Consider the following 17,396-nt stretch of genomic DNA (forward strand, 5'->3'; position numbering starts at 1 on the left):
TGAAGGCAGTCACAGGGCTGTCGAGAATGAGGAGTGGGGGAGGGGGGGGAGGGCTCCTTGGACAGATCTCTGAAAGAAGCTGGGCCAGTGGAATAGCCTCGTTCTGTGCTGTACCACGTCATGAGTTAAGGCGATTCACCCCTTGCTGTGACTCTGAGTGAAAAAACCACAACACTGACAGTAGGTCCAGCACTGTTGCTGCCTGTGCCATCTGACAAAAGGCACCTATTATAATAAAAACTGGACTAACCTGGTCCAGTTCACACTGACCATCCCAAACCCACCACCGCTACCATCTAGAAGGACAAGGGCAGCAGACACATGGGGAACACCCACCACCTGGAAGTTCCCCTCCGAGCCACTCACCATCCCGACTTGGGAATATATCGGCTATTCCTTCACTGTTGCTGGGGTCCAAATCCTGGAACTCCCTCCCTAACAGCGCTGTGGGTGTACCTACACCACACACGGGACTGCAGCGGCTCAAGAAGGCGGCTCACCCACCCACCAGCTTCTCAAGGGGGCAATTAGGGACGGGGCAATAAATGCTGGGCCCGGCCAGCGACGCCAACACCCTGTGATTGAATCATAAAGAAACCTTATTTGTTCTCCAGTTCCTGGCCAAGCTCATGATCCAGGCACTGGTGCAATAAAATTCATTCAAAGTCGACTGAGGGTGAGAGCACAACAGGGCGGCAAAGAGAGAGCGAAAGCAAGAACAAGTGTGCGAAACTCACCGTAAGAGAGGAGAAAGTCAAACAGATCCCTCCAAATCCATTGAGAGACAGGGCGAGAAATATCAGTGCAGAGAGAGCTGTAAGGAAGACACATAATGAGATTACCCCGACAGTGTCCCACCCTCTCCCCGCTTTATACCCAGTGTCAGCATCGAGTGCTCCCAGGGCAGGTACAGCACGGGTTAGATACAGTGTAGAGCTCCCTCTACATTACCCTGACAGTGTGTCCCTCCCCAACTTTATACCCAGTGTCAGCATCGAGCGCTCTCCCAGGGCAGGTACAGCACGGGTTAGATACAGTGTAGAGCTCCCTCTACATTACCCCGACAGTGTCCCACCCTCTCCCCACTTTATACCCAGTGTCAGCATCGAGCGCTCCCAGGGCAGGTACAGCACGGGTTAGATACAGTGTAGAGCTCCCTCTACATTACCCTGACAGTGTGTCCCTCCCACTTTATACCCAGTGTCAGCATCGAGCGCTCTCCCAGGGCAGGTACAGCACAGGTTAGATACAGTGTAGAGCTCCCTCTACATTACCCTGACAGTGTGTCCCTCCCCCACTTTATACCCAGTGTCAGCATCGAGCGCTCTCCCAGGGCAGGTACAGCACGGGTTAGATACAGTGTAGAGCTCCCTCGACATTACCCCGACAGGGTGTCCCCGGGTCATCTGAGGGTGAAAGGTCAACTACCCACCCCACCATTGTGCCCCGGCAGTCGCAGGTTCGAAAAGAGGTACTTACATTGTGGGTTGTGAGCTGCTGTGGCAATCATGGCACAGGACAGGGCAAAACTGGCACTACAAAGCAAGAGGGCGAGAGAGAGAGAGGGAGGGAGAGAGAGTGACAGTCAGTGACAGCAAGCAGTCATCCAGAAAAGACATCCTTAAGGGACCATGAGCGCTCTCCCCGTCAGCGTCAGCGAACAGTGACAGCACAGGAGGCCATTCGGCCCATCCTGTCTGGGCTGGCTCTCTCTGCCAGGACAATAACCCAGTCCCAGGCCCCCACCTTCTCCCCGCAACCCTGCACATTCTTCCTTTACAGATAATGATTCAATTCCCTTCCCAAACCACTCGATTGACCCTGTCTCCACCACACTCTCAGACAGTGCGTTCCAGATCCCAACCACTCGATTAACCCTATCTCCCCCACACTCTCAGACAGTGCGTTCCAGATCCCAACCACTCGATTGACCCTGTCTCCACCACATTCTCAGACAGTGCGTTCCAGATCCTAACCACTCGATTGACCCTGTCTCCACCACACTCTCAGACAGTGCGTTCCAGATCCCAACCACTCGATTAACCCTGTCTCCAACACACTCTCAGACAGTCCATTCCAGATCCTAACCACTCGATTGACCCTGTCTCCCCCACACTCTCAGACAGTGCGTTCCAGATCCTAACCACTCGATTGACCCTGTCTCCCCCACACTCTCAGTGCGTTCCAGATCCCAACCACTCGATTAACCCTGTCTCCCCCACACTCTCAGACAGTGCGTTCCAGATCCTAACCACTCGATTGACCCTGTCTCCCCCACACTCTCAGACAGTGCGTTCCAGATCCTAACCACTCGATTGACCCTGTCTCCCCCACACTCTCACTCAGTCCATTCCAGATCCTAACCACTCGCTGTGTGAAAAGGTTTCTCCTCATGTCGCCGTTGCTTCTTTCACCAATCACCTTAAATCTGTGTCCCTCTGGTTCTCGATCCTTCCACCAATGGGAACAGTTTCTCCCGATCGACTCTGTCCAGACCCCTCATGATTTTGAACACCTCGATCCAATCTCCTCTCAAAACTTCTCTTCTCCGAGGAGAACAGTCCCGGCTTCTCCAATCTCTCCACGTCTCTGAAGTTCCTCATCCCTGGAACCATTCTCGTCAATCTTTCCCGCATTCTCTCTCCCTAAAGCCTTCACATCCTTCCTAAAGTGCGGTGCCCAGAATTGGACACAATACTCCAGTTGAGGCTGAACCAGTGTTTTATACACGTTTAACATTACCTCCTAGGCGTTTTTCTCCACAAACCAGTGAGGAACATTCATTCCAACTCAACCTAATCTTCATAAAAGCAGGAGGTGGCCATTCGGCCCCTCTCGACCCTGCACTGCCATTCAATACTATCATGGTGGATCTTCCATTTCAGCTCCACTTTCCCGCCCACTCCCCCTGCCCCTTAATTCCCTCAGGGTCCAAAAAAATAATCCCTCCATCTCAGTCCGGAATAATTCAATGACAGAGCATCCACAGCTCCCTAGAGGGGAGGGGGCGGGGGAGAGAATTCCAGAGATTCACAAGCTTCCGAGTGAAGACATTTCTCCTCGTCTCCGTCCAAAATGGCTGACCCCCTTATCCTGAGACTCTGACCCCACCCTCCGCTCGTTCTAGATTCTCTGGCCAGGGGAGGGAGGGGAAACAACCACTCAGCATCTCCCCATATCCAATCCCATTACGAATTTTAGACATTTCAAGGCACTCGCCTAACACTCTTCTAAACTCCAGGGAACATCAGGCCATTCTACTCAATCTCTCCTCATTGCACAATCTCCAAGCCCTAGGATTTAGTCGAGTGAATCTTTGTTTCACTCCCTCTGGGGCCAGCAAACCCTTCCTTGGGTAAGGAGACCAAAACCATACAGAGTACACCAGGTGTAACAGGCTCGAGGAGGGGGCTGAATGGGGGCCTCCTCCTGTCCCTGTGTAACAGGCTCGAGGAGGGGGGGGCTGAATGGGGCCTCCTCCTGTTCCTGTGTAACAGGTTCGAGGGCTGAATGGGGCCTCCTTCTGTTCCTGTGTAACAGGCTCGAGGAGAGGGGGCTGAATGGGGCCTCCTCCTGTCCCTGTGTAACAGGCTCGAGGAGGGGGGGGCTGAATGGGGCCTCCTCCTGTCCCTGTGTAACAGGCTCGAGGAGGAGGGGGGCTGAACCACGGCGACCTTACCTGCCCACGAGACGGGGCATCCGAGGGCCATACTTGTCCATGAGGATACCCAGGGGCAGGGTGGTCGCACTCAGCAGGAAGGATCCAATGGTGAAGCCCAGGTTCAACATTTCCGCTTGGTCCACACAGCTCTCCCACGTCCTGTGCGTCGTGGCATTGTGTGGCTGGCTCTCCGAGGAATTCCCAGTCACGTTCACGCCCTCTGTTAGGAAAAGCACAAGGCAAATCACAGAAAACAGGCAAGACAAAAAAAAAAATACAGGCCCCCTTCGGCCCATCGGTCCATGCAAGCCCCCCACCCCCTGCTAGGGAGTGGGGGTGAGGTGGGGTGGGGTGGGGGGGAGGGCTCCATTTCAGCTTGCCTCCCGTTCATCCTCGCAAGAAGAGAGACGTGCGCGCGTTTACGTAGCAACCTTCCACCGGCGTCCCAAACAGTGGCGCGGTTAGAATGTTAGGGAACGCGGCAGCCATTTTGAGCACAGCAGGATCCCACGGAAGAGGCAAAAAAAACGTGAGGGACGGACGTTGTCCGACCTGTTTGCGATGACGTCGAGGGAAGGGTAAAATGTTGGCCTCAGGACCCTGAGGGGGCGGGGTTGGGGGGGGTGGGGGCGGGGCGTGGATTGTCCATCTCACTTCCCCACCACCAAACCCCCTTCCCACCACCACTCCTCTTCAAAACACCAGCCCGGCCTCCTCCGACCGTTCGATAATTATATACCAGCGCACGAATCGGGAGCAGGAAGAGGCCACTCGGCCCCTCGAGCTCTGCTCCCCCATTCAAGAAGATCTTGGCTGATCTGATTGTGACCTCAACCCCACATTCCCACCCACCCCCAATAACCTTTCACCCCCCTCGTTAATCAAGAGTCTATCTCCCTCGGCCTTAAAAATATTCACAGACTCTGCTCCCACCGCCTGTTGAGGAAGAGATTTCCAAAGACTCGCTCCCCCCTCAGAGAGAAGACATTTCTCCTCATCTCCGTCTTAAATGGGCGCCCCCTTATTTTTAAACCCCCCTCGTTCTAGATTCCCCCACAAGAGGAAACATCCTCTCCACATCCACCCTTGTCAAGACCCCTCAGGATCTTAAAGGTTTCAATCAAGTCGCCTCTCACTCTTCTAAACTCCAGCGGATACGAGTCTAACCTGTCCAGCCTTTCCTCACAAGACAACCCACCCATTCCTGGGATTAGTCTGGTCAACCTTCTCTGAACTGCTTCCAACGCATTTACATCCTTCCTTAAATCAGGAGGCCAGTACTGTACACAATACTCCAGATGTGGTCTCACCAGTGCCCTGTACAACTGAAGCATAACCTCCCTACTTTTATATTCAATTCCCCCCTCACAATAACATTCTATTAACTTTCCTCATTACCTGCTGTACCTGCAAAACTAACCTTTTGTGATTCATGCACTAGGACACCCAGATCCCTCTGCATCTCAGAGCTCTGCAATCTCTCACCATTTAGATAATACGCTTCACACTAACCTTTTGTGATTCATGCACTAGGACACCCAGATCCCTCTGCATCTCAGGGCTCTACAATCCTTCACCATTTAGAATATAAGCTTCTTTTTTATTCAAACTCGAAACGTTAACCATGCTCCTCTCCGCAGATGCTGCCAGACCTGCCGAGTATTTTTCCAGGTACTTTTATTTTTGTTTTGGATTTCCAGCATCTGCAGTTTTTATTTTTTTTGCTTTTATCTCAGTCGCTCACTGGGGGATTCGTTTGATCTCCTGCCAATAGGCAGGGACGAAAACTTGTCGTTTGTTCATTTGGGAGGTGCATGCTTGGAACGTGCAGTGCCGTAAATAAACAGGAAGGCGTGCAAACATTGGCTCCAAGTTCCACCTTTCATCAGCAGGGTTTTTGGCCCGGTAGATGGTCTCAGAGGATAGTTGGCTGAAGATGTGAGGCTTGTAAGGTAAGGGGAAAGAAAAACATTTGGACAGAAAACTGCAATCCCTACGGCCGCTGTGGATTTCGGTAGAGAGCAGATGTGAATAGTCGGAGCACTCCCCGCCGTCCAACATCCTCAGAGCCTGACCCATCTCGTACGTGACAGAACGATGCAGATATGTGGACGCCGGTTATGTCCAAGCCAAGGAAAACAAACGCAAAACACCGCCTCCATTTTGTCACCTTCTGACCAGAAGTAAACTCAAGAGGAGAAGCGGTTTCCAAGTTGGATGCTCCTCAGTTGGATAAGTAACCAAGGCTTGGATCTTCGATTCCTCCAAGGACCCTTCAACGCGCAAGGAAGGTTGATCTATTTAAATGTCTAGGAGCCCTGGGTCAAGCTTGGAACATCCAAGTCTAGGATATCCACAATACCACCACCACCATTCACATCCCCTCTGTCCTCTTGTCCACGACATCTTTGCCGATCTCTCCTTTGCCCCCACCCTACCCCCACCACCGACCGCTGGCCTTCTGTCCGGCTTCACCTGCCCCACCCCGCTTAAACAGTATAAATTTCAGACACATTTCTACTTTCCTTTCGCTCTGTAGAAACATTAACTCTGTCTTTATCTCCACACATGCTGAGTTTTTCCAGCACTTTTTGTTTTTTTTTGTTTCAGGTTTCCAGCACCTGCAGTATTTTGCCTTTATCTTGGAACGCCCACCTATTTCCATTATTTTTAAATGTATTTCCATCCATTGTTTATCTCTACCTTTTAGCCTATTTCGATCCCTTCCCCCAATCCCACCCCCCCACTAGGACTATCTGTACCTTGCTTGTCCTGCTTTCTACCCTTAATATCACCATTAGCACATTTCTTAGATAATATCACCACCGTCAACACCTCTTTGTCCTTTTGTCTGTGACATCTTTTGGTTATCTCCACCTATCATTGGCCCTCTATCCAGCTCTACCTGTCCCACCCCCCCTTAAACCAGCTTATATTTCACCTCTTTTCTATTTTTCCTTAGTTATGTTGAAGAGTCACACGGACTCGAAACGTTAACTGTGTTCCTCTCCGCCGATGATGTCAGACCTGCTGAGTTTTTCCAGGTATTTTTGTTTTTGTTTCAGATTAATTAGGGTTTTTTTTTTATTACAGTTATTATAGTAGTAATTCTGTCGACGTATGTATGTGTTTACAATCTTTGTATTAATAAATGTTTAATTTAGTGTTATAAAAAAACCTCTTGAGGCTCAGTGGTCTTATTACTACTGAATTCAGAGGGCGCATCTCCAAACACACAAATTGCAAAAAAAATGGGTTACGACGGTCGTTTCAAGTTTCCCCTCTGGGATTTGAATAACTCAGCCCTTAACCCGTCGGTGTAACAGGAACTGTGGGCAAAACGTTCTCGGGTAGGACGCGAGCGAGGCCAGCAGCGGACGGGGGGTTGCAAAGAGCGGTGCGGCGCGGCAATGCGGATGCCGGAGTGGACTATCGCACCGCCGGATAAGCGATCTCAGATAATCCAGATGCAGATCCCGGAATGTTCCACTGGGATCAGCCTTCCGGAATCTTCCTGATGATTTCTCACGAGCGCGGTGCTGCGGAATGTCAGAGCTGCTGTCATCAGCGTGGAATTGGTAAGTGGGATTCAGGCTGGTGGGGCTTTGGAACACGCTGGCATAGATACGAAGTTGGGAAACACAGGGGCGGAGAAAGTGTTGCTGTCGGAGCTATCAGGCGGCACTTACTCAACAAACGCCCCCATCGAGAAGGACAAGGGCAGCAGACACATGGGGAACACCCACCACCTGGAAGTTCCCCCTCCGAGCCACTCACCATCCCGACTTGGAAACATATCGGCCGTTCCTTCACTGTCGCTGGGGGTCCAAATCCTGGAACTTCCCTCCCTAACAGTGCTGTGGGTGTACCTACACCACACGGGGACTGCAGCGGTTCAAGAAGGCAGCTCATCCCCACCACCACCTTCTCAAGGGGGTAGTTAGGTATTTGGACTAAGGCTGTATTGAGGTCAGGAGCTGAGTGGCCCTGACAGAACCCAAACTGGGCGTCAGTGAGCAGGTTATTGCTAAGTAAGTGCCGCTTGATAGCACTGTTGATGACCCCTTCCATTAGTTTACTGATGACGGAGAGTAGACTGATGGGGCGGTAATTGGCCGGGTTGGATTTGTCCTGCTTTTTGTGTACAGGACATACCTGGGCAATTTTCCACATAGCCGGGTAGATGCCAGTGTTGGAGCTGTACAGGAACAGCTTGGCTGGGGGTGCAGCAAGTTCTGGAGCACAAGCCTTCAGTACTATGGCCAGAATATTGTCAACACCACCCTGGCTCAGCATTGACCCCTCCCCCGCTCCCACCGATGGTGCAGCGCTCCCATCTCACCGACCCACCGTCCCCAACAATGCGGCGCTCCCTCAGCACCAACCCCCACCTCCCGACAGCGCTGAGCTCCCTCAGCACTGACCCTCCCGCCGACGGTGCGGTATTGCAGCATCAGACGAGGTTTCTGTGCTCAAGTCTCTAAAGTGAGACTTAAGCCCAGAACCTTCTGACTCCAAGGCCACAACGCTGGAGTTGACATGAAAGGACAGAAACACATCCCTCTGTCCTGTTCTCCTTCGTGTGTTTATCCAGCTTCCTCTTAAATCCATCGACGCTATTCCCCCTCGGCCTCTCCCCGTGGGAGCGAGTCCCACATTCTCCCCGCTCCCCGTGGGAGCGAGTCCCACACTCTCCCCGCTCCCCGTGGGAGCGAGTCCCACATTCTCCCCAACTCCCCGTGGGAGCGGGTCCCACATTCTCCCCACTCCCCGTGGGAGCGAGTACCACACTCTCCCCCACTCCCCGTGGGAGCGAGTCCCACACTCTCCCCCACTCCCCGTGGGAGCGAGTCCCACACTCTCCCCGCTCCCCGTGGGAGCGAGTCCCACACTCTCCCCCACTCCCCGTGGGAGCGAGTCCCACACTCTCCCCGCTCCCCGTGGGAGCGAGTCCCACACTCTCCCCGCTCCCCGTGGGAGCGAGTCCCACACTCTCCCCGCTCCCTGTGGGAGCGAGTCCCACACTCTCCCCGCTCCCCGTGGGAGCGAGTCCCACACTCTCCCCGCTCCCCGTGGGAGCGAGTCCCACATTGTCCCCGCTCCCTGTGGGAGCGAGTCCCACACTCTCCCCGCTCCCCGTGGGAGCGAGTCCCACACTCTCCCCGCTCCCCGTGGGAGCGAGTCCCACATTCTCCCCGCTCCCCGTGGGAGCGAGTCCCACACTCTCCCCGCTCCCCGTGGGAGCGAGTCCCACACTCTCCCCGCTCCCCGTGGGAGCGAGTCCCACACTCTCCCCGCTCCCCGTGGGAGCGAGTCCCACACTCTCCCCGCTCCCCGTGGGAGCGAGTCCCACACTCTCCCCGCTCCCCGTGGGAGCGAGTCCCACATTCTCCCCGCTCCCCGTGGGAGCGAGTCCCACATTCTCCCCGCTCCCCGTGGGAGCGAGTCCCACACTCTCCCCCGCTCCCCGTGGGAGCGAGTCCCACACTCTCCCCGCTCCCCGTGGGAGCGAGTCCCACACTCTCCCCGCTCCCCGTGGGAGCGAGTCCCACACTCTCCCCGCTCCCTGTGGGAGCGAGTCCCACACTCTCCCCGCTCCCCGTGGGAGCGAGTCCCACACTCTCCCCGCTCCCCGTGGGAACGAGTCCCACACTCTCCCCGCTCCCCGTGGGAGCGAGTCCCACACTCTCCCCGCTCCCCGTGGGAGCGAGTCCCACATTCTCCCCGCTCCCCGCGGGAGCGAGTCCCACACTCTCCCCGCGAATGTGAAGGGCCTCCATTAGGGTCACCCCCTCAGCCGGCTTTTCTCAAGAGAGAGTCTCGGGCTGTTTATTTTCCGATTCCCAAAGCTTGATCCTCCGCTCTGCTATCTCACCCGCAAATCTTTACACACCCTCTCCGATCCCTCCATATAACGCTAGTAAATATTTTATTAAAAAACGGATAAAGCATTGTTTTTCGGGCAGCAGGGAAGTGCACTATTATTCTGGCCTGGTAGGCATTAGGACCGCAGTGTTTATTTACATTTATATTTATATAGAGTCTTGGCTGGTCTCCCACATTCTGACCTCCAGAAACTGGAGGTCATCCGAAATCATGCTACCCACAACGTACTCAAACTATGTCCCATCGCCCTGCCGGCCAGGCTCACTGACCTACACAGGAACCCGCTCTAGCGAGACTCAAATACTTCTCCTGCTTCTCAAATCCCTCCAGGGCCTCGTCACCCTCCGACTCTGTAACCCCCCATCCAGCCCCTACAACCCTCCCTATCTCCGTAACTTCCTCCAGCCCCTACAACCCTCTCTATATCCGTAACCTCCTCCAGCCCCTACAACCCTCCCTATCTCTGTAACGTCCTCCAGCCCCTACAACCCTCCCTATCTCTGTAACCTCCTCCAGCCCCTACAACCCTCCCTATCTCTCTAACCTCCTCCAGCCTCTACAACCCTCCCTATCTCTGTAACCTCCTTCAGCCCCTACACCCCTCCCTATCTCTGTAACCTCCTCCAGCCCCTACACCCCTCCCTATCTCTGTCACCTCCTCCAGTCCCTACAACCTTCCCTATCTCTGTAACCTCCTCCAGGCCCTACAACCCTCCCTATCTCTGCAACCTCCTCCATCCAGCCCCTACAAACCTCCCTATCTCTGTAACCTCCTCCAGCCCCTACAACCATCCCTATCTCTGTAACCTCCTCCAGCCCCTACAACCCTGTAATCTCCCTACAACCCTCCCCATCTCTGTAACCTCCTCCAGCCCCTACAACCCTCCCTATCTCTGTAACCACCTCCAGCCCCTACAACCCTCCCAATCTCTGTAACCCCCCATCCAGCCACTACAACCCTCCCTATCTCTGTAACCTCCTCCAGCCCCTACAACCCTCCCTATCTCTGTAACCTCCTCCAGCCCCTACAACCCTCCCTATCTCTGTAACCTCCTCCAGCCCCTACAACCCTCCCTATCTCTGTAACCTCCTCCAGCCCCTACAACCCTCCCTATCTCTGTAACCTCCTCCAGCCCCTACAACCCTCCCAATCTCTGTAACCCCCCATCCAGCCCCTACAACCCTCCCTATCTCCGTAACCTCCTCCAGCCCCTACAACCTTCCCTATCTCTGTAACCTCCTCCAGCCCCTACAACCTTCCCTATCTCTGTAACCTCCTCCAACCCCTACAACCCTCCCTATCTCTGTAACCTCCTCCAGCCCCTACAACCCTCACTATCTCTGTAACCTCCTCCAGCCCCTACAACCCTTCCTATCACTGGAACCTCCTCCGGCCCCTACAACCCTCCCTATCTCTGTAACCCTCCTACGACCCTCCGAGATCTCTGCACTCCTCCAATTCCGGCCTCTTGACCATCCCCTGATTTTAATCGCTCCACCATTGGCGACTGTGCCTTCAGCTGCCTGGGGGGCCCTGAGCTCTGGAATTCCCTCCCTAAATATATCTCTATCTCTCTCTCGTGAAGTAAAAGGTTGGTATACAAATGCACATTGTTGTTGAGGTAGGAACATCGCAGGGGTTGGGGTGGGGTAGTTGTACAACAGAGAGTTAGGCGTACAGATACACAGGACACTTAAAAAATGCACCATACATACGAACACACGAATCGGGAGCAGGAAGAGGCCACTCGGCCCCTCGATCCCTGCTCCCCCATTCAATAAGATCGTGGCTGATCTGATTGTAACCTCAACCCCACATTCTCGCCTACCCCCAACCCCAATAACCTTTCACCCTCTCGTTAATCAAGAATCTATCCACCTCGGCCTTAAAAATATTCACAGACTCTGCCCCCACCGCCTGTTGAGGAAGAGATTTCCAAAAACTCACCCCCCTCAGACAGAAAACATTTCTCCTCATCTCCGCCTTAAATGGGCGACCCCCTTATTTTTAAACAGTGACCCCCCTCATTCTAGATTCTCCCACAAGAGGAAACATCCTCTCCACATCCACCCTTGTCAAGACCCCTCAGGATCTTAAAGGTTTCAATCAAGTCGCCTCTCACTCTTCTAAACTCCAGCGGATACCAGTCTAACCTGTCCAACCTTTCCTCATAAGACAACCCACCCATTCCTGGGATTAGTCTGGTAAACCTTCTCTGAACTGCTTCCAACGCATTTACATCCTTCCTTAAATAAGGAGACCAGTACTGTACACAATACTCCAGATGTGGTCTCACCAGTGCCCTGTACAACTGGAGCATAACCTCCCTACTTTTATATTCAGTTCCCCCCTCACAATAAATGATAAGATTCTATTAACTTTCCTCATTACCTGCTGTACCTGCAAAACTAACCTTTTGTGATTCATGAACTAGGACACCCAGATCCCTCTGCATCTCAGAGCTCTGCAATCTCTCACCATTTAGATAATAAGCTTCTTTTTTATTCTTTTTGCCAAAATAGACTATTTTTCCACATTATACTCCATTTGCCAGATCACACAGCGCAGAAGAGGCCCTTCGGCCCATCGAGTCTGCACCGACACCTGACCTACCTCACCTAACCCCATTGACCAGCACTTGGCCCATAGCCTTGAACGTTATGACGTGCCAAGTGCTCATCCAGGTGCTTTTTAAAGGATGTGAGGCTAACCTGCCTCCACCACCCTCCCAGGCAGCGCATTCCAGACCCTCACCACCCTCTGGGTAAAAAAATTTTCCTCACATCCGCCCCCCTAAACCTCCTGCCCCCTCACCTTGAACTTATGTCCCCCTCGTGACTGACCCTTCAACGAAAGGGGGAACAGCTGCTCCCTATCCACCCTGTCCATGGCCCCTCATAATCCTGTACACCTCGATCAGGTCGCCCCTCAGTCTTCTCTGCTCCAACGAAAACAACCCAAGTCTATCCAACCTCTCTTCATAACTTTAAACGTTTCATTCCAGGCAACACCCTTTGCCCAGTCACTTTCTTTGTCACTTTGAGGCCTCCTTATGTCCTCTTCGCAATTTACTTTCCTACCTATCTTTGTGTCATCAGTAAATTTAGCCACCATTCCTTCGGTCCCTTCATCCAAGTCATTGATATAAATTGTAAAAAGTTGAGGACGCAGCACTGATCGCTGTGACGCACCACTCGTCACATCCTGTCAACCAGGAAAAAGACCCATTTATGCCTACTCTCTGCTTCCTGTTAACCAGCCAATCTTCTACCTAGTGGATACATAGAAACTAGGAGAAGGAGGAGGCCATTCGGCCCTTCGAGCCTGCTCTGCCATTCAATACGACCATAACTGATCCTCTATCTCAACACCGTACTCCCGCTCTCTCCCCGTACCCCTTATGTCCAAAAAATTATAATTTTCCATCTTGAGTTTACTCAGTGACTTGGCCTCTGTGGTGGAGAATTCCACAGGTTCACCGCCCTCTGAGTGAAGAGGTTTCTCCTCATCTCAGTCCTAAATGGTCTACCCCGTATCCTCAGACTGTGACCCCTTGTTCTAGACCCACCCCCACACCCCAGCCAGAGGAAACATCGTCCCCGCGTCCGGTCTGTCCGTCCCCGCGTCCGGTCTGTCCGTCCCCGCGTCCGGTCTGTCCGTCCCCGCGTCCGGTCTGTCCGTCCCCGCGTCCGGTCTGTCCGTCCCCGCGTCCGGTCTGTCCGTCCCCGCGTCCGGTCTGTCCGTCCCCGCGTCCGGTCTGTCCGTCCCCGCGTCCGGTCTGTCCGTCCCCGCGTCCGGTCTGTCCGTCCCCGCGTCCGGTCTGTCCGTCCCCGCGTCCGGTCTGTCCGTCCCCGCGTCCGGTCTGTCCGTCCCTGCGTCCGGTCTGTCCGCCCCTGCGTCCGGTCTGTCCGTCCCCGCATCCGGTCTGTCCGTCCCCGCGTCCGGTCTGTCCGTCCCTGCCAGAATTTTATAGGTTTCAATCAGATCCCGTCTCATTCTTCTAAACTCCAGTGAATACAGGGCCTAGTCGGCCCCGTCTCTCCTCACACGACAATCCTGCCATCCCAGGAATCAGTCTGGTGAACCTTCACTGTACTCCCTCTATGGCAAGTACATCCTTTCTTAGGTAAGGAGACCAAAACTGCACACAATACTCCAGGTGTGGCCTCACCAAGGCCCTGTACAGCTGCAGTAAGACATCCCTGCTCCTGTACTCAAGTCCTCTGGCAATGAAGGCCAACAAACCATTTGCCTTATTAACTGCTTGCTACACCTGCATGTTTGCTTTCAGTGACTGGTGTACAAGGACACCCAGGTCCCTTTGTACATCCACATTTCCCAATCTAGCACCGTTTAAATAATACTCTGCCATTCTGTTTTTCCTACCAAAGTGGATAACTTCACATTTATCCATGTTATACTGCATCTGCCAAGTATTTACCCACTCACTCAACCTGTCTAAATCGCCCTGAAGCCTCCTCACAACTCACACAATCCCACCCTGACCCAGTCTGTCCAGCCTTTCCTCATAGGACAACCCGCCCATTCCTGGGATTAGTCTGGTAAATCTTCTCTGAACTGCTTCCAACGCATTTACATCCTTCCTTAAATAAGGAGACCAGTTACTGTACACAATACTCCAGATGTGGTCTCACCAGTGCCCTGTACAAATGAAGCATAACCTCCCTAACATGCAAAGCACATTAACAAGGTCATTGACCAGAAACTGAACTGGACCAGCCATATAAATACTGTGGCTACAAGAGCAGGTCAGAGGCTGGGAATCCTGCGGAGAGTCACTCACCTCCTGACTCCCCAAAGCCTGTCCACCATCTACAAGGCACAAGTCAGGAGTGTGATGGGATACTCCCCACTTGCCTGGATGAGTTGCAGCTCCCACAACACTCAAGAAGCTCCACACCATCCAGGACAAAGCAGCCCCGCTTGATCGGCACCCCATCTACAAACATTCACTCCCTCCACCACCGACGCACAGTGGCAGCAGTGTGTGTACCATCTACAAGATGCACTGCAGCAACTCACCAAGGCTCCTTCAACAGCACCTTCCAAACCCACGACCACTACCAACTAGAAGGACAAGGGAAGCAGACACATGGGGAACACCACCACCTGGAAGTTCCCCACTCCGAGCCACTCACCATCCTGACTTGGGAATATATCGGCCGTTCCTTCACTGTCGCTGGGGTCAAAATCCTGGAACTCCCTCCCTAACAGCACAGTGGGTGTACCTACACCACACGGACAAACTCCTGGAACTCCCTCCCTAACAGCGCTGTGGGTGTACCTACACCACAGGGACAAAATCCTGGAACTCCCTCCCTAACAGCGCTGTGGGTGTACCTACACCACAGGGACAAAATCCTGGAACTCCCTCCCTAACAGCGCTGTGGGTGTACCTACACCACACGGGGACTGCAGCGGCTCAAGAAGGCGGCTCACCCACCCACCCCGTGGTGGGGGTAGCCGGAGTTCCAAGAACACAGGGGCGTCACAGGCGGCGAGAGTGCTCAGAACCGGTCAGGGGGAGGCAAACAGAGACGGCGTTCCGGATCCCGGACCGCCCGAGCCATATATATGTTATATATAAATAAAAAATAACGGGGCAAGTTCGAGACGCGGCAGGTTTTAATGCAAAGTCGCGTCGCTCGATGGGCGTCTGGCCGGCGCGGGATTCCAGACGACCCCAGCGCGACCCCAGCGCGGACAGCTCTGTCGCTCTGTCACGGCAACAAGGAGCAGGGCTAGGCCTCAAGCCTGCTCCGCCATTTTGTAAGACGGTGGCCGATCTGATGGTAGCCCGAAATCTGCCTCCCGCCTAACCCACCCCACCCGCCCCCCCCCCCAAATATCCTTTCACCCCCTTGTTAGTCAAGAATCTATCTCCCTCGGCCTTAAAAATATTCACAGGCTCTGCCCCCACCGCCCTTTCGAGGAAGAGATTTCCAAAGTCTCGCCCCCCACCCTCAGAGAGAAACCATTTCTCCTCATCTCCGTCTTCAATGGGCGACCCCCTTATTTTTAAACAGTGACCCCCCCTCGTTCTAGATTCTCCCTCACATGAGGACTCACCCTCTCCACATCACTGGCATCAGCTCCTCTGCTCCGGGCCTGGATACTGAGGTTCCCACACACTCTCACCGGACAAAAGGCTTCCAACACACACACACACAGACAGGACTGCCGCATCTGTTGATTCAGGAAGGGTCCCAGAACCCCCCACCCCCCAGGGGAGGGAGGGGAGGGCCAGCCGGCAGGACTTACCCGTGCACAGGTGCGAGTAAAAGCCTTCCTTGGTCAGCATGAGGAGCAGCGAGGCCCACCCGAGTAGAACAGCGGAGAAGAGGAGGTTCTCGATCACGGCAGTCACGGCCATCCACCATCGGCGTCGGTACGCCTGGGAGAGGGATGGAGCCATATCTAGGCACAGAGAGAGAGAGAGAGGGGCAGTGAGACACAGAGAGAGAGAGAGAGAGAGAGAGGGGCAGTGAGACACAGAGAGAGAGAGAGAGAGAGGGGCAGTGAGACACAGAGAGAGAGAGAGAGAGAGAGAGGGCAGTGAGACACAGAGAGAGAGAGAGAGAGGCAGTGAGACACAGAGAGAGAGAGAGAGAGAGGCAGTGAGACACAGAGAGAGAGAGAGAGAGAGAGGCAGTGAGACACAGAGAGAGAGAGAGAGAGAGGCAGTGAGACACAGAGAGAGAGAGAGAGAGAGAGAGGCAGTGAGACACAGAGAGAGAGATAGAGGGGCAGTGAGACACAGAGAGAGAGAGGGATAGAGGGGCAGTGAGACACAGAGAGAGAGAGAGAGAGAGGGGCAGTGAGACACAGAGAGAGAGAGAGAGAGAGGGGCAGTGAGACACAGAGAGAGAGAGAGAGAGAGAGGCAGTGAGACACAGAGAGAGAGAGAGAGAGAGAGAGGCAGTGAGACACAGAGAGAGAGAGAGAGAGAGGCAGTGAGACACAGAGAGAGAGAGAGAGAGAGAGAGGCAGTGAGACACAGAGAGAGAGAGAGAGAGGCAGTGAGACACAGAGAGAGAGAGAGAGAGAGAGAGGGGCAGTGAGACACAGAGAGAGAGAGGGATAGAGGGGCAGTGAGACATCGAGAGAGAGAGAGAGAGGGGCAGTGAGACACAGAGAGAGAGAGAGAGAGAGGGGCAGTGAGACACAGAGAGAGAGAGAGAGAGAGGGGCAGTGAGACACAGAGAGAGAGGGATAGAGGGGCAGTGAGACACAGAGAGAGAGAGGGATAGAGGGGCAGTGAGACACAGAGAGAGAGAGAGGTAGTGAGACACAGAGAGAGAGAGAGAGAGAGGGGCAGTGAGACACAGAGAGAGAGGGATAGAGGGGCAGTGAGACACAGAGAGAGAGAGAGCGAGAGGGGCAGTGAGACACAGAGAGAGAGAGAGAGAGGGGCAGTGAGACACAGAGAGAGAGAGAGAGAGAGGGGCAGTGAGACACAGAGAGAGAGAGAGAGAGAGGGGCAGTGAGACAGAGAGAGAGAGAGAGAGAGAGAGAGGGGCAGTGAGACACAGAGAGAGAGAGGGATAGAGGGGCAGTGAGACACAGAGAGAGAGAGGGATAGAGGGGCAGTGAGACATCGAGAGAGAGAGAGAGAGAGAGAGGGGCAGTGAGACACAGAGAGAGAGAGGGATAGAGGGGCAGTGAGACACAGAGAGAGAGAGAGAGAGAGAGAGGGGCAGTGAGACACAGAGAGAGAGAGAGGGATAGAGGGGCAGTGAGACACAGAGAGAGAGAGGGATAGAGGGGCAGTGAGACACAGAGAGAGAGAGAGAGAAAGGCAGTGAGACACAGAGAGAGAGAGAGAGA

At 54.0% G+C, this 17,396-nt stretch overlaps 1 protein-coding gene across 1 annotated transcript; it reads right to left on the reverse strand.

The window, feature by feature from the left end:
• Positions 1-656: 656 nt before the first annotated feature.
• slc43a2a (solute carrier family 43 member 2a) lies at positions 657-15,984 on the reverse strand. The gene is made up of 4 exons (XM_078537281.1): positions 15,831-15,984; positions 3,680-3,881; positions 1,480-1,535; positions 657-814 (listed from the first exon to the last, which is right to left on the reverse strand). The coding sequence occupies exons 1-4, from the start codon at positions 15,982-15,984 to the stop codon at positions 657-659; spliced, it is 570 nt and encodes a 189-aa protein (XP_078393407.1).
• Between the last annotated feature and the right edge of the window lie 1,412 nt (positions 15,985-17,396).

The sequence above is a fragment of the Cetorhinus maximus genome, unplaced genomic scaffold (assembly GCF_964194155.1).
Source record: "Cetorhinus maximus unplaced genomic scaffold, sCetMax3.hap1.1 HAP1_SCAFFOLD_2130, whole genome shotgun sequence".
NCBI classification, from domain to species: Eukaryota; Metazoa; Chordata; class Chondrichthyes; order Lamniformes; family Cetorhinidae; genus Cetorhinus; species Cetorhinus maximus.